Below are 20,588 nucleotides of genomic sequence, written 5' to 3'. Positions count from 1 at the left end.
GTCGTCTAGACAACAAATTCCTTAAATGGCATTAATTAAAAATAACCTGAACTCTGACTCTCGGGTCCTGCCCAGTAATTGACCAAAATAAAAATGAAAACCCACTAGAGACCAGCCCCCAGAAACAAGGGAGGCACTGACCAAAATACCACATTTTAATGACTACACCAAAGCAGGCAGAAGATTTGGGGACAACGGGGGAAAAACTCCAACTAAGCAAGAAAGTATGACCCCTACAAAGAAAAGGGCAGACCACTACTCAAGATAGCAAAGCCATGCCGGCCATGTCACATCAGGGCAAAGAACTGGCTTCCCTTACATGGTTAAAAACCAACCAAACAAACAAACAACAACAAAAATAGCATAAGGAATATAATACAGCCCCCACACTTTCTCTGTCTCTTGTCTCTTAGTCTCCCTCTCTCCCTCTCTCTCTCTCTCACAAACACACCCAAAGTTAATCACCGTTAATAATAGATTTAAAAAAAAATACCATAAAGCCAAAAAGGGCCTATTTTGTTCATCCAGCTGCAGGATAGAGCATCAAACAGAAGTGCTGATGAAAAAGTGTATAGCTCACAGGTTGCAAACGACACTCACATCTGGCTGTAGCCCAGACATTCTGAGATGCTGTTGAGCATATGCTGTAAGCTTTAACTGAATTAGCTGCCAGGAAAGTTAAAAAAAATCAGAGGGTTACACACATGAGTATGGATTCCTATCTTCGCTTGTCAATCAGAAGCCATGTTCAGCTCTGAGCCCACCTTCCCACACAGCACTGCCAGGAGGTGGCACGGCCTTCCCTGGCAGAGCTGCACATTCAGGAACCCCCTGAGTAGCACTGCTCCCCATGCCCTCTTTATTCTTGTTAGCTTCCTGTTGGTCAAAAGGACTATGAATCTGAACCGCTGCACTAAAAAAAGCACAGGAGAAGAAAGAGTTCAAGATGTACTGCTAAGATCTCATTGAACCAGAGTCATCTTCATACCAGAGATGCAAAAGCAAGACAAGTAAAGACACCTAGGGCTTCCACAAAGATTATGCCCTAGGCATCTGAACCCAACAGTGCCCTCCTATGAGCAAGGAGAACAGAAGGGCCTTCCCCACTCGTTGATGAGAAGCCTATGTTCTGATCACAGGCGTGGGGGTAGGAGGTGGCACTTCTGACTGGAACAATGATTGGAAGAGGAGGAGTGGAGCTAGCGACATTCAGTGGACAGGAATCAGGAAGCCTGGTCCCCACGAAAGGCCTGGCTTGGTCCTATGCAGCAGGCTGTCATTTCATTCTATACAGTCTTATGGCTGCTAGGACATTCACCTAGATTAAAAGGTAACTTTCAGAACCCGGGACCCCATTGCACTTTACACCTCAGTAAAAGGCATAATTGTGTGTGCTTCGTTAGTACTGTCACCAATGTTCTTCTCCAGATGTGTAGGGACTGTTGAAGGAAGCCCAGTAGTGTGCTCCATGTTCTTTATAACATTACTGAGAGCTGACAGTCACCTTGAAAAGTCTCATAACAGCTACCTATGCTTCCCGTGTCACAAGCACTTACCTACCTGTATCACTCAAGACCTGCAAAAACCCTGGTTCCCTTGTCTCACAGAGTAGCTGTCACTACTCATTAACTTACATGTGTCATTTCTTATACAACTTATCACTTTCCCTTTACTTCTCCTTCATCATTTATTTTTGAAAACTATTATCTAGGAACCCATTGAACATTTGTGAATTTTTACAGTATTTTCTATGAAGAGGTAGCAATGGGCCTGCGGGCACTAAGCCCAATGTCATGATTACTATTAACAATGGCATAATTCTTTCAGTCGTTAGCACAACCTCTACCCTCAGAGTCTTTGCTTTTATTCTTTCTCCTGTTCTGTAATCTCCAGAGATGCCTCACACTGAGGCTTACAAATTACTTCCATCTTCCTCCAGGAAGCTTTCCCTGAACATTGTACCACACACCCTTCCACAGTAAAGGGTAGTTTGCTCTGTATTGCTTCTTTATTAATTATAACACAGCATTACCTCTTTATTCTTTATTTTCTAGGAAGCGCTGACCCAATTCTACCTCTAGTATCTAGTACAGTGCTCAGTCAGCCAGGGTTTCTCATGGCTCCTCTCCTCCAGTCACCTCAAGAAGCTGGTAACAGGCATAAACAAGAGAGACGATGCCCCTGACTTGGTACGGCTGCCATTTTAATGAGTGACAAATAATTAAGAAACTTATTAAACATAATTGCAGATTATAATCAGCACTGAGAAAGACATAAACAGGAAGTTGAAGTGGAGGAAAACAGGCCACATCTCCATGAGGAGTGTGTAGAGAACACACTGCTGAGATGTGAGAGGAAGAATGCAAAGGGCTTAGCTGAAGAATACCCTGGCGAAGGATGATCTGGGGGTGTGACGATCATGTGACTGGGATGAGCATGGGCTGCTCAATAAAATAAAGTGAATAAATCCTATACCCTATGAGGGCTCTAAAGTAGCCCCAAGAAGAAGTTCAGAGCCCAGGCACAGACAACAATACACATAACGAGGAAAAGTCTGGTGCAACGAGAATGACTCTCTGTGTGTTTTACACTGGGCTCAGGAAGTGCTGATGGAGGTTAGGACCCTGAGCAGCGGATCGTGCCTGGAACACAGGGTCCTCAGCGGAGCAGCATATGAAGGAAGGAGACCCTTCTCCTGACTTCAACCTCATCAAACACAGATGGTTACGATACTGCCACACCTGAGCCAAAACAGGGCCGGCTTAGCCTGGACACTTTCTGAGCACCTCCAGGGCCAAGGAACCATCTTCAAGTTATGACTCGGCACCAAGAAGCATCTTGTCTATGTGCTTCTCCTGCCTACTTCTGGAGTACCCAGGATACATAACGCCTGGCTATAGACATGAGGGACTCGGCAAGAATCAAAAGCAATACAAGCACCTGTCTTCATGCAATTTACATTCTAAGAAGACACACAAATGCTGTGGACAAAAATAAAAGAGTATGAGGAACCAAGTATTCAATAGTTCAATTTGTTATGCTGGACCTAGGGCAAGATTGCTCTTCTACACACCTCACAGAGCTCCTATATAGCTTAGCCTCCAGGTATCGGTCACCAGAAGAATTACTTCAGGATTTTATAGGATGATCATCTCAGAAAGGCTCAGACACTTGATGTGGTCACACAGCGCATTAGCAGTGCTGTGAGTACTTCTCTTACACACCAATTTATTAAAGAATAGACAACAGTTATTAACTGCTTGCCTGGTGGTGTTCATAAGACCTCTATGTATCCTTTAGTGGGATTCTGCAGGGGAGGAGGGTCATTCAAGACAGGGTTTTTCTCTTTGCAGCCTTGGCTTCCCTGGACTCAATTTGTAGACCAGGCTGGCCTTAAACTCACAGAGATCTGTCTGCCTCTGCCTCCCCAAGGGCTGGGATTACGGCCATGCACCACTCTGTCCGGCTCTTTACTGTGATTCTCACAACCTTCTCAACCTTCTTTAAAGGTGGACATGACCATTGTTTCCATGTTATGTGTCCACAGAAGAAGCTGTACAATTTGAGCAAGATCACAGTGAGTGAGTGGTGGAGCCAAGCTTCAATTCTAGCCACTATTTTGTCTCAAGCTACCCCTCATAAGTCAGAAAAGGGGGAAGTGCCACCTCCCAGCAAAACATCTCAAGATGGCTGTAGTCCATCTCTCCTCAGAAGTTTTTAAGAAAGCCAGGAGACTGGAGAGACTGGAGAGATGGCTCTGCAGTTAAGAGCACTGGCTGCTGTTGTTGAGGACCTGGGTTGGATTCCCAGCACACAACCATATGCAACTCTAGTTTCAAGGGATCCAAAGTCCTCTTCTGGGCACAGCATATACACACATGGTGCAACAATATACACAGTTAAAACACTTATACAGTGATGATGATGATGATGATGATGATGATGATGATGATGATGATAATGGTGATGATGATTACGACAATGAATTTGAAAAGCCAGGAGATAGGGTCAGAGGCTCATTATCACCAACCCCTTCCCAGCCACCATCAGCCACCATCCAGGTGACACTCTGGATAACGTTAGTCCCATCTCCATACATACATGCAGTTTGTTGAGCAGCACCGCATCTGTCGTGCTGTTGGCTCCAGGCTTAGCAGCTTTCCAGAACTGTTTCTGTGCAGAGTATCGATTCATAGGACATAGCTTAAAGAGGCAGTCTAGAAGGGAAAGAAAAGGCAAAAGCCATTACTGGGAACGCATATACACGCAGCCTATGAAAAAAAGGCTTTCCAGGCTTATTAAGGTTTTCTACCATGCTACACGTAAGTGTTGGTACAAAGCCCTTTCACAGACTTCTTAAAGTTTTAAAGCCCTTTCACAGACTTCTTAAAGTTTTACCATCATCGTGTGAAGCTACAGATAAAGAAACTGAGGTTTACAGGAAGGTAATCAATTGTGCATTGTCACCAAGGCAGTTAATGACAGAGCTGGGATTAGTGTCAAAATCCAGAGCTCCTAATCTTTCTCCACAGTCACCACCAGGCATTCATAGTAGATAACACTAAGGTCAAAGAGTCCCTACTGCATTCAACAATGCATACAGGAATCTTTGGTCTTACTGATAGTTTTTAAATGCAGAACTAGTAGCCTGTGCATAGCCTATTTGACAGTACCTCCTAAAGCAAAGGTCTTTCAAGTGTTGTGTGAGCAATGACCCTCTAGGATACAGACATTTTAAAAACAACAAAATTCAAATTGAAACCAATAAATGTGCTTTTGACCCCTTGCAATGAGTGCATCTTAACTGCTTCCAATTAGTAATCCTGGGTTTTTGTGACCTTATTGCACTGTCATACACAGCATTGACAAGTGGCTCCAGGATTTCTACAAAAAGTTAGATGCAATGAGGATAGCAACAGAGCAACCGAGCAAACAAACAAACAAACAAAAAGGCACAGGCAACCCTTCTTTGACTCTTCTTGTCATCCACTCCAAAGTGAAAATAATGATCCAGTCAGATCAAAGTTACCCAGAAGGCAAAAATCATAAAGAAAATCCCTCCACACACTGTGTTCTGATGATGAGCCTCACCCTAACGCAGCAATAATGATCTGAGTATGAAATGTCCTCAACAAATTCATGTTGAACATTTGGTCCTAGCAGACGGCCAGGTCTTGGCAGGTCAAGGAACCTTTGGGGCCTACATGGTGGACACAGACCACTAGAGACAGGCCTTTTAGGGCTACAGACTTGCCTACTTTTAACCAAACACTCTGCTTCCTATCTGCTTCCTATGAGCTTCACTGCAAGCCACAGCCATCTCAGCCCAGCAGCCATGGCCTCCCAGACTGATGATCTCTTTGAGATCAAAGGACAAAAGAAATTCTCTCCCCTCTTAAACTGTTCCTGTCAGGCATCTCCTGACAGCAACTAGAAAAGAAACTAAAACAAGCCCTCGAACTGCGCTGAAGTATAAGAGAACTATGTGACCACTGTGAATAACCAGACAATAATTACTGTTTCATCTTCATCTTTCTCACTAATTTCTATAGTCCTGCTTAATATATATATATACATATATATACTTAAGCTCAGTAACACATGTATATATAAGCTTTAAAATATATATTTATTTTGAGAGGGTTATGCCAAAACTCACTTTGACATACTGGGTATTGAAATAGTATGATAGAGAGACCAAAATTAATAAATCTGAAGCAAATCCCCAATCTGGAAAATAACACTCTTAAATAGACAAATCAGTTTATTCTTATCTGTTAAAACAGATTCTCTTAGAAGACCTTTTCCAATGAATTCTACATATTATCTTATTCAATAATTACCTCAACGAAAAAAAATTTCACATATTGCCTGCAGAAATCAGGTTAAGTCCTCAGTGAATGTGTATTGCTGACATGGGCACAGACATGTCAAGGCACAATGCCTCAGGAAAGGCTCAGAGGGATGAAAAAGCCTTTATCTGATCTGAATGAGAGCACTGACAATGTGTATAAAAAAATGTCCACTGTGGCTCCATCCTTCAACCCCTGCACCTGCTGATACTAGTTAACCCTACCTCCTTGGTTCATAAGCCCTGCCTCCTCATTTATCTCATATATAATAACCCCTTCCCAGTTCACCTGTACATAAGAAACATGCTGAGCACTCTGGGTACTACAACGTTCCTGTTCCTTAGAGCCCAGACCATCCAATCCCAGTGGCTCTATGTGTCTGTGTGTCTGTCATTTCTTTTTTACCTAATCACTCTAATCTGGTCAGTTTCTGGGGCCATGTAGCACACAGCTATGTCCAATTTATAAACACCAAAACCTTCCTCTACTCAGAGGCTTCTTTCTCCTAGTGAGAATCAATGAGTTCTCTCTCCATACTATACTTGCGAATACTCCGCATCATCAGGAAAAAAAAATGCAATTGTAGAAGCAAAAGGAACTTTCTCCATTTAACAAGCTTATCAACTCAGTATTTCTATATAGTCACAGACAGCTCATTGCAAGGTAAACATAGGAATATAGAGATTCATCTTTACCAAGAATCTTACTCGTCTGCTGAAACTAATTTTCATTACATATGAAAGGCACTGCCCAGGTCTTTAGAAAGCAAAAGACATGGCAGGAAACCAGTTTAAGATAAGGCTGTTGCTCTCTGTGCCAATTATAAAAGGGATTAAGTCACGGTTATTTACAGAATCATGGAAAGTGATGACATCACACGGAGAGAGTGTTTTCCTAGCAGCATGATGTATGAAAACTCTCCACCCACTGCCTGAATAGTCACACAACTGGTCAGGATCAAACGTCGTATCTTCTTCACAAGATCCGGGTGCCATCTAGGCTGAGCCAAAATGACTTCCATAAATAAACATCTCCCACCCGTGGCCCCTTTCCTGGCACACGTATCAGAAGCACTCTACCACCCAGCTACATCCTAAAAGTGGATCCTCCTACCTCAGCCTCCTGAGTAAATGAGATTCTATACCTTTCCCACCAAACCCAGCTAACCTATCACTTAAGGAAAAAAAGAACTTAGAAATTATTCACCAGTACTGCTTTTAATATTTTTATCTCTCCGATGAGAACTTCATCCATGTAAATAACTTCATCCATGTAAATAACTTCATACATGTTTGGTCATATTCACTCCTGCCTCCAACTCCTCTCAGATGCTCCCGAACAACCACATCCCAACTTTCTGCCTTTTTAAAAGACGTGTGTGTGTGTGTGTGTGTGTGTGTGTGTGTGTGTGCTCCACGGAACCTACTTAGCAGCACTAATTTTTAGCATCTGACTTACTTTAGGACCAATGTGGCTAACAATTTCAATTTTCATCAACACTAAGATACAGAAAATAAACTGGCCTAATTTTTTTAAACCTCTAATATATCTCATATGCCAATAGCTTGGAGCTATACATAACCAGAAACAAGGCCACAATAACAAACAACTTGACTTAGGTAGATGTGAGGAATAGGCTGAATCCGTGACGCAATGGGACCTGTGTATGCTATGGCCACGTCACTTCGCAAACCAGCAGGACCTAGCACACACCTCAACACTCAGGTAACTTCACCTAGGGTCTAGAGCAGACATGTAAGCACCGGAAGATGGAGAGCCTGACTCAACAACTACGTTCTGCAGACGAAATGTAGCATTGCATCGGCGGAAGTGTATTTACAACCATCAATGTAAATACAAGAGACGCTAACACACTAGTAAGGGAACCAAATTAGCCTTGCTGATTTTTGCCCTGTCTTCCTGGTTGCCTAGCAACGGATCCAAAGTGAAAATTAAATTAAGCATTCAAATATAATGTTACAGTACCCTTCTGGAATTTTGCAATTCCATGGCTTCATGGTGCCCTTTGCTATTTGGATGGCGGATCAGAGCAAAAATCAGAGTTCTGCTGGGTCCCAACACTGTGCTAAGTATAGAACCACTCAGAACAGGACACTCGGGAGCAGGGTATATACATATAACCCATGGGGGGGAGGTGAGCATGTTTGTATGTGTGTGTGTGTGTGTGTAGACATAAACACACACACATACACACACCGCAGTTTGGTTTCACTCCAAAAATATGCCCCACAGAAAAACTTATATGACTGCTGTTATTTTAGGTTTTTGAGGAATAAACTAAAATAAGCTTTCAAAAAATATATCATAGGAATATTCTGAAGCTTTCTCAAATGCCACAATAGATTAAGAGAGGAGAATTTACCTGAATTGAGGAATTGGTTAAATGTTTTAGCCCTGGGTGAGCTAGACACCAGAGAGAATAGAGTTCAGGCATCTCCCATGGCTTAAATGCACCCTAGAGCTCAGTTGGAAGAGAAAGGATGAGCTGTGTGATGTGTTCACCATGAGGACTTAGAATGCTTACATAAGAGAAAGGCAAGAAGTCACAAACATACCAAGTCGAACTGAATAGAAGGAAAGAAATACGTGGACTCATCAAAAACTACATCAAGAATAAAGGTGGGAGCTCTTGGTCTTCACACCACCCTTCCACCCTCATGGCTAGGTCCCTAAGGGCAGGGGACTAGGGATAGAGCAGCTGCTCAAAGAAGGCGCTGGATCAGTAATCCAAATGTGTTATGATCCTGGGCTCCAGAAAAAACAGCTGAGGGGTCGTCTGAAGACACTTCCAGCTCTCTGCTTCTAGACGTCTACTCACAAAATTAATTACTATTTAGTGAAGTGCTTGCTCTGAGCAGGTACTGGGTCCTGAAAATAGAACTAGACGTCGCAGTATCCTAAAACACTATCAGTGGCAGAGACAAACTAGTCAAAGGAACAAGTTCACAGTGCTTGAAAATTAAATGAAGCAATTCAAATGTAATGATTAGCAATTCAATAGTTTTTCTGTTACCCTTTGCTGTGTGAATGGTACCACTGGGCAACAATCAGAGGCAAGATCTGCCTTTGGACACAATCAGGATGCATGGAGAAGCAGAGCTTCCCAAAAGTCACCCAACTAGGAAAGTGACTCCAGCACGTAGGGCACCCGAAGGCAGACATGAAGGGCAGAAAGGGAGTGTGATGGTCAACCTCAAATGCTAAGTTGGTGGAATCACCTAGGAGCCAGAGCCTTGGGTATGTCTAGGACAGAGTTCTATGTGTGGGGATCCTGGACTGGATAAAACTGAAAAAAAAAAGGCAATAGATGGAAATTGTAATCTCTCTCTGATTCCTGACTGCTGATGCAACAAGCCTACCCATCACCTCACCTTCCCCTTATGGTGGACAGTGCCTCAAACGTGAGTCAGAATAAATCCTTCCTTTCCGAAATTGCTCCTGTGGGGTACTTTGTCACAACAGTGAGAATAGTAACTAGTACAGGAGCAGACACTCTGGGGAACAGCATTCCTCGAAGACAACATAAAAAAATGCAAAGGCCCTGAGCAGAGAGGGAAATGATGCTTATGATCTTTGAAGAACAGGATAGAGAGGGCTTGGAGTGATGTCCAGTGGGTAAGACCACTTGCCGTGCAGGAATGAAGGCCTCAGTTAGAAGCTGCATTTAAAGCCAACACCGCTTAAAATAGGCATGCCTATAACCCCAGCTTGGCCAGGTGAACAAAAGCAGATCCAGGAGAACCCACACACTCAGAGCATGTAACACACCACACACACAGTCATCATCACCAATATCATCGTTAACATCCAACACACTCGGAATGAAATCAAAAGGCTGACATATAGGGGACAACAGTAAGTTATAAGAGCTGTGGCTCTAGAAGCAAGCACACGCGACACAATGCAGAGTACTGGAGGCCTGGGGTTGGTGGCCTCTGGGTCTTGAGAAGCTGCAGATAGCCTTAAGCAAAGACAGAATTTGGTCTGCCTTACAATTATATGGGAGTTTCCTTTTTTTTTTTTAAGGTTTATTTTAGTTTTCATTACGTGTACTTGTGTGTGCCTGTGTGTAGGTATGTACGTGTGAATGCAAGTGCCTGAGCAGGCCAAGGCGAGGATCAGATCTCCTAGAGTAGGAGTCATAGGTGGTTGTGAGCAGCCAGATATGGCTGGTAGGAACAAAACTTGACTTCTCTGCAAGGGCAATATGCACTCTTTCAGCACTGGGCATGTCTCTTAAGAGCGAGTTCTTACTCACTATGGAGCCTAGCAAGAAAGCAAAGACTAGGCAGGAACAAGTTTTGGGGTGAAGTAGTCGAAATTAACAATTTTATTCGCACTATACCAAAATTGGGATGTTCATAAAACATCCAAGTGGAAATGCTGAGTAATGAGCAGGTCAACCAGCACGTGGAACCCAGTAAACAACACCTAAGGATGTCAGGACATGAAGAGGAAAGATGGAAAAAAGGAGAAGGCAAGGAAGATTAGAAATACATTGCAGCTACCTCGGGAACTAGGGACATCAAAGCCTCTCTATTGACATCAAGACAATGTAATGATTTGAGATTTACAAAACCTTGAGCTTGATTAATGACTTGCATACAGACAGCATAAAGCCCTTTACTCCCCATCTCCGAGGGCGGGGAAAAGGGAATGGAGAAACATTTAAAATAAATTTTAATCCATCTTCTATGAAACCAAAATTCATCTTCCCAAGTTACAAGTAAAGATGGTAAGAGTAGGAGGGTAGAACTTGACAGATGAGGTGCAGTGAAGCCTGTATTTCTGCGGGGAAAAACCAAGAGGCAGCAAAGGGAGTGAGCCTTCAGGAAGGCTGGGGGACGGGGGGAAGCTGGAGGCCTCAGACATGGAGCAAGGTACAGGTTAGGCAGAGGCTTGTCATGAAGGACGGACTGAAAATGTACAGAAAAGGCCATCAGACCTTGATGCGCACCACCCACCTCCACCACCAACATACACAGGTCGCCTGGACAACCAGGGCTTTTCTTGAGGAGGGAAGCTTATCTATTGGGCGGGTGGGGGTGGGCACAGAGATTCTGAAGCTCCCAGACACCAACTATTGTAAAGGATTAAGAGACAGAACTAGAAATCAGGGGGGCAAATACAAATGTACAAATGGGATGGTGAAGTGTACAGGCTCTCATACCCGAGACTTTCTTCTCAGGTAAGAATCTGGAACAGGAAATGCCAGTCATGGATTCCTGGGTCAACTAAGGGCAGCCCACCCGTGTATGGCTCACAAGCTAAGAAGAGTTTCACATTTTCACATAAGAGGAAACAAAACACATGGTATTTTGTAACATAAAATTATGTCGAATTCAACTTTCAGTGTCCATAGAGAAGATGAATGACTCTCACCAATAAAAATATTTACAAAACATTTGTTCTCTTGTTATGTAATATCCTGTCTATTGAGCTCCAAAGCTCAAAATATCTCCTACTCTCAAGGCTGGCAAAATCACTCAGTGGGTAAAGGCATTAGCCATACAAGCCAAGGAAGGAGCGAATCGCCTCCTGCAAGTTCTCCTCTGACTTTCATACTCACAATAAATAAATGAAGTAGTAAGGTAATAAAATATTTACTGTCTCATCCTTTACTGGAAATGAATGCTGACCTTAGACATGAGGCTCCTTCTCAGAAGACAAGTAACACCCCAGAGAGATGTCCTGCCTAGAGTCTCTCATGAGAAAGGGGGCTTACTGCTTGATAATTTATGTGTGAACGCAACCATTCATAAGCCCTCCCAACTCATGTCCTCCCCTATCTCCCAGCTACTCAATTAGCTCCTTCGGGCTCCCCTTTTCCTAGCTCATCTACAGCAGACATAGGAAATACCTCCCAATGCCACTCAGAGTACTTGGCAACTGACAAAAGCAACTAAACTGAAGAAACAGGGAGAAAGCAAAGAATGGATGGGTGAAAAGAGACTATAGTACAGTCAACATTCTCACTGGTAAGACTGGAAATTACCATCCTAAATATGCATGGCACCTTACTATGTGACAAAGAAAGGGAATTTAAAATGAGGAACCTGAGATACAATGATAACACAGTTTTAAATGTTAAGTTTTGGAAACTAGGTTGAGAGACTTTCTCTAAAAGTAAAAACAGAAAAGAAGAAGAGAAAATAAACTAGCAGATAAAACCCACAGCTCTAACACCTAAGGATTTCAGAACAAGACACTGAAAGTGTAGAAAATCATTGAAGAAAACATCCTGGAACTGGAGAAGACTTTCTAGGTTGGGAAAAAAACTCATCCCTATATATGGTTAGAATCTATACATATGTTGAAATTTTTTCTAGACTAATGGGGAAAAGAAGAAAACACTTGAGTCTTTTAGCAGGGGCGGAGGAACCATTAACTCTCAAACCATAACATTAAAAATATAATAATTACAACAACAATAATAGTACCACCAAACACTTCATACTAACTACCCCAGGACTCCGTTCCAACACATCAGTGTCTTCAAAATATTGACTTAATAATGATTCTCAACATAGAATTCTGACTGACCTAAATATTCAAGAAGGCTTGAGAGCCAAGTCTCCAGTCAGCAAGCTGGTGGAGGGTACACTCTACCCAAAGATGGAGAAGACATGTTTCGTGTATGTCTATCTGTGCGGAGGTATGAGCACATGGTCGCAGGTGCCTGTAGAGGGTGGAAAAGGTGCTCCGTTGTTCACTCATTCCTGGCAGTTTATTCCACCTTATAAGTGTACGGGTGGGAGATGTTGTAGGCTCAACAAGCTCACACACTGGCTCTCAGCTGCCTCAGCTAGGAAGCAACTCCACACTTGCACTCATTCACAATCAGTGATCTTATGAGGCAAAGCAGCTAAAGCATGGTGCTTGACTGAGCCCTGGAAGAAACAGTGAGGTCTCCCTATATCGCTACAGTTTCTATTACAAGGATTTGAGGTTAACTTGATTTGATTCACTTTGTGCTCCATCCACTGGCTGATCAAGCAATTAAACATAGACTCTTCTAGAATTTGTAATCTATAAAACGACCCCAGAGGACCAACAAGAGAAGCAACCAACAAGCTACCACTGTTAACAAAGCTCTCCATTCCAAGGCTAGGGAAATGGTGAAGTGCCCGAGGCACATGCATGAGGACTTGAGTTGGACATGTGGCAGCCATATAATCTCCAAGCACAGCGGCCTAAGCCTGCAATCCTAGAGCAGGGCATGGGAGCCAGGAGGGTGAACTAGGTCCATTTCTGGAGCTGCCAAAGTGGTAAGTTCCTGGTTTGGTGAGAGACTATGTTTTAACAGCAACAACAACAACAATTTATTAAAGAGCAATTGAGAGAGATAATTGGCATCAACTTTCTGAACTCCAAGGGCACAGACAAACCCTGTACTCACATATACTCAAAAATTTTTAAATGAAAAAAAAAAAAGTCTTCATTTATCCAACATACATAAATGCAACTTTTCTATATAGCACGAAGGGGACGTGTGGGCATGAGTGTACGTTAGTGTGTCACAAATAAGAAACAAAAAACTGCTGATTATTCATAGCTTCCCTTTTTTTCTGAAAAGAATAAGAACCAACAGAATAAGTTTCAGAAGAAGGGGGATATCCAGTCCTCACCAGGATAATTTCTTACCACCAAAGTATCAATGAAAAAGAACTATAAAGTATCACATACTTAAGAATCATCCCAACTTAAGAATCATGAACTTACTACATGATTAGAATGAATTAGAATGGGTTTATCTTTGTACTGGTTCTGATGGTCATGTATTCAATAAGCACAGAACAAACAGATCAGTGAGAAGATATGCAGGATCAAAGGATACCCTCAAACAGCAGCTCACAAAACTAATCCTGTGTCCAACAAATGCCTTTCAGTGAGCGAGTCATTAACTCCAGGTCACTGTAAGAGGAAGCCATTCAGACACTGTTGTGTCTACTGCATACTAATAGTATTTCCCAAGCTGTGGCAGCAGCTTTTTGAAGTTAAGTGACATTTTCCAATTGGGAGTGCCAAGCAAACCTGGTATTACCTGTCTGCAAAATGCATAAACATTGTCATTAGGAGAAGAAGGACGAGGTACTGTTTTTCTGTTTGAGACACCCAGATGCCTTCTCCAAACAGAAAACTCAAGAAGACACACACACAAGCATGATGTTTTCTGCCTTCTGTCACCTTTTCTGTGTTTGGAGGAATCTTTCACACATCTTCTGGAACTGGAAGTGCAAGAAAAAACTTCTTTTCTGGCCTCTAGCTGAGGCGATTCAATTTTTATTTACCAATTTGCAAGATTATTGTATTTAGCTTAGCACTGGTCCAGAGAATGGCAGCTACCAATCAGCTGAAACAGCAAGAGAAGACCAAAGGGATCAAAAGTCTTCTCTTACCAGCGAAACACAGGCACTGCCTACATTTGTACAGTCAGATGCTGTATCCTGGCTTCTACACCTAGGAAGATGTCTGCAAGGACAGTATCCTATTAAAGGGCAGCTGATGTAGCAAGATCACATGACCAGGGGCAGCACAGAGTCCCATCAAGAAAGGATGGGAAGGGAGTCACAGGACCAAAGGCCGTGTCTCCTACCACAGAGATTTCAGCACAAACCTGGCAAAACATCAAAACTCTTGACGCCAGCTTTTACACTGAGTGTGCAGGCTAGCCGAGAGTCTTACTTTTCAGCCAACATTAGGAACTTGTTATTGTTTGTAATCAAGAGTCCCAGGTGACTTGTAAATGATAAACATATTTTCACTCTGCTGGCAATGGGACTAAGCACAAAGCTTTCAACAATACCAAAGAGAATGGCAACTGTTGTTGCTGTTCAGGGGCCCACAGAGACAGGTTCCAGGCCTGTCTCTGCCACGGATCAGTCTTTGGGTAACTAAATTTCCCCAGACTTTCAGTCTCCCTTCATTGGCACAGATCATCCCTTGGAGATGGCAGAGCTCACTACATTCATATAGAAACTTCCATCCAATGTCCTGAAACTAACAGGAAATCCAGATCTGTGCATCCTAAAATGTTCAGGGCTGTAGTCGCTCTATCATACATATTTTGCATGATTTCGGGAAAATTATCAATATATTTAAATTTCTTACCGATACAGGGAATAGTTACAAGGGCTAAATCACAAGTTAACTTTCAAGATGAAATCATCAACTTCACTTAAAGTCCTCTGAACAAACCCTAACACAGAGCGATGAGTCAATTAAATACCATTGCTATGATGCAGTGGGCAGGCAAATGGCACAGTCACGCTACACTGAGATGCTGGGAGGCCATGCTGCCCTAAAAAGCAAACCAGTGTCACACACAACAGCAGGAATGAATTTCACAAATGTTATTTCATTTTGAGCAAAAGGTGGCAAAGCAGTGACAACAGAAAGGAGTCTGTTGATACAGAATGAACTTATTTATATGAAATTCATGACACTATCAAAACAGCAGTCACCTTTGTTGAGGAGCGGGGTGGTGTTTGGAGAGTTCAAATGTATTTTGGGGAACCAATAATTCTGTCTATATTCAAGCATGGGAGTGAAATAAGTAGGTAAAATTTAACCAGTGATATATATAATGTCTTTGCATATAGATGTATAAAAAGATGTATATGAATACATACACATACATGTATGAAAAAACTTCACATAATGAGTATTTTTCATGGTTTCATGGAAAGGAAGATCTTGCTGATAAGGAAAAGAAAGAAGGAAAAACAAAGCCTCCTTTGCTGCAAAAGGTCAAAAGTGTCTTGATTTCTATCACTAGAAAAATATGTTTTGTTTGGTTAGGATTCAGGGTTGGGACTGGGGAAAGGAAGGAAAAAGAGAGAGGTGACATCACCAACTTCCCCTATGGTCTCAGTCATCTGTGTCACCCACAGGACACAGGACACTCGAGCAATGCAGCTTTCCTGGTCCAATACCTAGTGGCCCACAGGGACCGCAACAGAAGACAGGCAGGCTTTCCTGGGTTGCCCACTCTACCCAAACAGCTACACCACATTAAAAGGTAAAAATTTAAAGATGTCCTTCCTAACCAAATAATACAGTGCCTGGAAATGGCTTTCCATTAATAAGAGCAACGAAGCAGGGCTGTTGAAGGCAGGTGCTACATGTATGAAGATTCTAACGCCACTGTTCTCCCAATCTACAGTTCTAAATATAAGCAAAAGTTCTAATAAATACAGTTCTAAAAATAAAGTTCTAAAAATCACCTTTTAAATTTACTTTTAAGCTTATACTTTTTAACCAAACCCAAAGAATTCACTCAGTTCAAAAAGGGTTTTGGTTTTTTTTGTTTTTTGTTTTTTAAGTCCTAATTCAACACAACGGGAATGAGAGGAGGTATGTCTTCCATGTGAAAGAAGAAAAGAAATGTGAGACAGGTCTATTCAATTAAAAAAAAAATCTGGCACATGGAGACACATGGACAGTGGGGGTGGGTTGAAGAAAGAGAAAAGTCAGATATGTGATATAAACAGCACCGTAGACTTTGGGTTGAAAACTCTTGCCGTATAGAACTTCCTAAGCACCTTTCAGAGTCAAAAGCAAATAAATCTCACTGTATTGGTCTGCTATTTCAAAAGCCACAGCCCTAGCCATGGCAGGTTATAGCCACAAAAGGGCCTTCAGAAGGCTTAAGGCGACTGGCATGAAAGGAGTTATATAAGCTACCAGGCTGGTCATTCCCACAGTCTCCCGGAAAAGTACTTTTTTCACCAGAAAGTTCCACTACACAAAAGGAAAATAGGCTGCTTCTGCTCCAGTGATGATAGATGGCTTTCACTCAAACATGTATTAAATATCTGCTCACTGGGGATACAAAGTCAGTAGAACCTGGCCGGTTGCAGGCATCATGGAAAGCCTTAGCATATTTGGAGCAAAGAAACACAGGGAAGCAAACCCAGGCAAAGACGTAAGAGGCATTGAGAGAAGGCCTCCGAGAAGCTTTGCAGGTACACGCCCTCATTTACTCATTTACTCATCTGTACAGTGGGCCAGAGTGTTTGACTTGGCCCACTGGCTAGAAACTGGAAAGTACTGACTTTTCCCTGCCACCTGTGGACAAGGCTACGGGGCCAGCCGAGTGGAACCGCCACAGCTGGGTTTGACTCATTTCTCCACAGGGAGACAAGAAGGTCCACGTGTGCCATTCTATTCCTTTCTTTCCTGCTTGCCACTAGAGAGGCGGCAACCTAATCTGGAACATCCCGGCTCTCCCAGCCAGCTCCCACCAGGTGGCTGTGGGGCTACTTCCTCAAAGTCATCAGTCTCACCTTGATATTTAAAGACAACCATACCTCTGTACTTTGTTCATATCTGTTTCATCTTTCTTTTCCCCCATCTCACTTAGTTTTTCTTCTCCCAAGCCACCCCTTTCATGTCAGACAGAAGAACAGACTTAAATGTGGATTCTAATAAAGAGAAAAATACAATTTTGTTAAGCAAAATGACCTCCAGAGCCATATATCTTCCTGCAGGTGTATTGCATTCTAACTGGTATGTGCACCATGTTTTCCTCATCCGCTTATCTAATGCTGAGCCTTTATGCCAGTTTCATGTCGTATCACTGTAACTTGCACATCAAAATACATGTCCCCAAGTATCTCTGTCAGGTGCTGCCTTAGGTACCTTTAGGTTTGCACCCAGGCGTGAGCTGAATCACTGGGTAGTCCTATTTTTAGCTTTTGAAAGAACCTCTAGAATGATTTCCACAGTGATTGCTCCAGAGGTTACATTCCCAGCAGCAGTAAATGAGGGTTCCTTCTCCCCACACCCTCACCAACATTTGTCATTTGTTTTCTTGATGGACATTCTGACCAGGGTGAAGTGGAATCTTAATATAGTTTAAATCTATTTTTCCCTTATGGCTAAGAATGTTGAGGGTTTTTTTAATATATATATATATATAATTGTTAACTGTTTGTATTTCTTCCTTTGATGTCTGTTTGATTCATTTGCCCATTTATTGGCTCGATAATTTTTTCAGGTATTTAAATTTTTTACTTTGTTATATATTCTAGGTATTATTCCCCAACTGTATATGTCACACGTACAGTTGGCAAAGATTTTCTCACAGTCTGTATGTGTGTCTCCTGACTCTAGTGTTTCTTCTAGTGTGCCAAAGCCTTTTAATTTCATGTAACCACATTTGTCAGTTCTTGTGATTATCTTCTTGTGATTAAACTTCTGTCTCTACTTATAACTTCACATGTTCCCCTCCCTTTTCCTCTAAGTTTTAGAGTGTCTGGTGTTACATTAAGGTTGTTGATACACTTTGAACTGAAGGTTGAGAGACAGAGAGCCAATTTCATTTCCCTACATATAGATAGACATTTTTCACAGAACCATTTTTTATATCTGCACATATCAAAACCTGACCTCCGTGAACACCCTAACACTGACCCCTATGCCCAGCTAAACAGGAACTATTACATTGGGGCTCACTCTACAGACATCAAGAGCATCTGCCCTGAAGATGAAAACTGTTTTCTTAATTTCTTTCATGACCTATGTTTCGTGTGCTTACACATATTTTTATCCTGGCAACACAGCCCACTACTAAACTGCTTTCTTAAAATTCAAAATCTCTGCCAAGAATGATAGTCAAGACTCTGCTCTTCTCAAGAGTGCCCACCCCAAAGGTACAGTACAGTGCTGCCTCAGATAATTCCTCATAGTCACAGTCTCAAGAAAATTTCATACATGGTTCTAACACTTATGAACGTGCTTAGAAGAACAGGTCACCATTTGTAATTCCTTACTGGGGAGAGCTGTTTTGTAGTAAAGGAGGCCGCCATGCTTTAGAGATGGTTCATCCCCCAGAGTGTAAAGGTTGTGGTAAGATAATGGGGCTTATGACAGTTAATCTTCACTGTCAAGCGGATTCAGGATCACCACGGAAACACGCCCGTGTATGTGCCTTTGAGGGTGTTCCCAGAAAAGTTTCACTGTGGAAGGAAAAGACCTACCTTCAATGTGGGTGGCACCATCCCACGGGTTGGATTCCAGCTGAATAAAACAGAGAACTTGAGCTAAGCACCAGCACGCATCTGTACACTTCCTGGCTCTGCCCTGATGCCTTATGCTCCTGATGCCATGCCTTCTCCATTGTGATAGACTGTAAACTTGAACCATGAGACAAAACAAGCCTTTCCTTCTTTAAGCTGCTTTTGGCAGATATTTTGTCAGAACAATGAAAAGCGTAGCTACTCTAGGGCTCCGGTCTCCACTCAATGAACAGTTTAATGCTGTCTCTGCAGAGTGGATCAGGTCTGGTAAGTTCAATTAGTTCACCAAGGAAGGTTATTACAGATAGCGTGAGTCTGGCCGCTCTCCAGCCTTGCTCTCTTGCCCCTTCACGTGCCACTTCTGCACAGGATATGGAGCCATCACAGACACCACAATCATGAGACAAGTAAACCTTTTACCTCGTGAGTTATCCAGTCTCTGGCATTTTGATGAGGCAATACAGAACAGACCGTAAGAGGTGCTAAGCACCATCCTTGGGCTTGCAATGATAGCTGTCAGTTGCACTTCTATTTATAACAATTAAAAGTGACTCCAGGAGTTGGGTAAATGTCCTCAACGGGATGAAATTATACAATTAAATTTTCCTCCTCACCTCTTCTGTGAACCAATGTACTGAAGTTATCAAAGGAAGAAGGTGACTCATGAATACAAGAGCGGGGGCCAAAGGTATTTTAGAAGTTTCTGAATGATGCCTCAGAGGTATCATGAAACCCAAATTAATGGATGTAATTCATGTTCTAAAACTGGCTCCCTGTCAAAAATCCTACAGGGATGTGATAGTTACTGGGGGAGCTGTCAAAGCAACACAGTGCTCTGGCCCATCGATCGGAAGGTGGGTCCTGAAGAATATTTTCTACCCATCTTTCCATGATGGATTCCATTAGGAGCAACTCCTTTGGGATTTCACATCACATGTCCCGTTGCACGGTCGATGGTAACCAGATAGACATAGAGGGCCTGGGAATCTTCGTTTCTCATAAGTTCTCCAGGTGACTTTGCCCCAGCACACTGAGAAACACGCAGCATACAGGTTAGCTGATTTTGAAAACAGCAGTTCTCAGGTTGCACCATGCAGATGGCTTGCTTGGGGAACTTGTTAAAATGTCATCTCTGATGTAGGCCCAGGGGAGCCCAAGCACCGACGTTCCTGACAAGATCCTGGTCTAAGACTCACTGAAAAACAGCTGCCACAGACACAAGTCACTAAGCCACTGCCAGCAATGGTGGCTCTCCCAGTCCAAGCACAGCTTAAACAGCTTGTCAGTGCAAATGAAGAGATGCCTTGAACACTATTACCCACTGCAGAAAGAACTTTAGCCATGTGTATCAGGCCTTCATTTGACCCATCTGTCTCTCCTGTTCCATTTCCTTAAAATGCGGCCCCTCCATGAATACACCACTTTGGCGATTTGAATGTCATTACAACTCCTAAGTATGCTCCAGGTATCACCCTTCTGAGGCTTGACCAAGTTGTCCCTCTCCTCTTGTAGAAATTATATTCTGCAACACCTTATCCACATCAGTAACACTTTGCCTCAAGGACTATCCTCATCCATCAACACTCTGAGCTCACCTCAAAGTCAAGCTCTCTAGGGAAGATTTTCCTGTTCTGCAACCTACTCTGTAGAGCCCATCACTCCATCCTCTAAGACATCAATGGCCCTTTTATTC

At 42.6% G+C, this 20,588-nt stretch overlaps 1 protein-coding gene across 1 annotated transcript in view; it reads right to left on the bottom strand.

Moving 5' to 3' along the window:
- Nucleotides 1-20,588, bottom strand: part of Itpr1 (inositol 1,4,5-trisphosphate receptor type 1) — a 324,501-nt gene that overhangs the window by 202,412 nt on the left and 101,501 nt on the right. The window contains exon 5 of the mRNA XM_060383882.1: nt 4,102-4,217. Within this exon, the coding sequence (XP_060239865.1) occupies nt 4,102-4,217 (116 nt within the window). The remainder of the gene's footprint in view (nt 1-4,101; nt 4,218-20,588) is intronic.

This window comes from Meriones unguiculatus, chromosome 5, assembly GCF_030254825.1.
Source record: "Meriones unguiculatus strain TT.TT164.6M chromosome 5, Bangor_MerUng_6.1, whole genome shotgun sequence".
Classification (NCBI taxonomy): domain Eukaryota; kingdom Metazoa; phylum Chordata; class Mammalia; order Rodentia; family Muridae; genus Meriones; species Meriones unguiculatus.
This window is presented reverse-complemented; position numbering and strand designations above follow the sequence as displayed.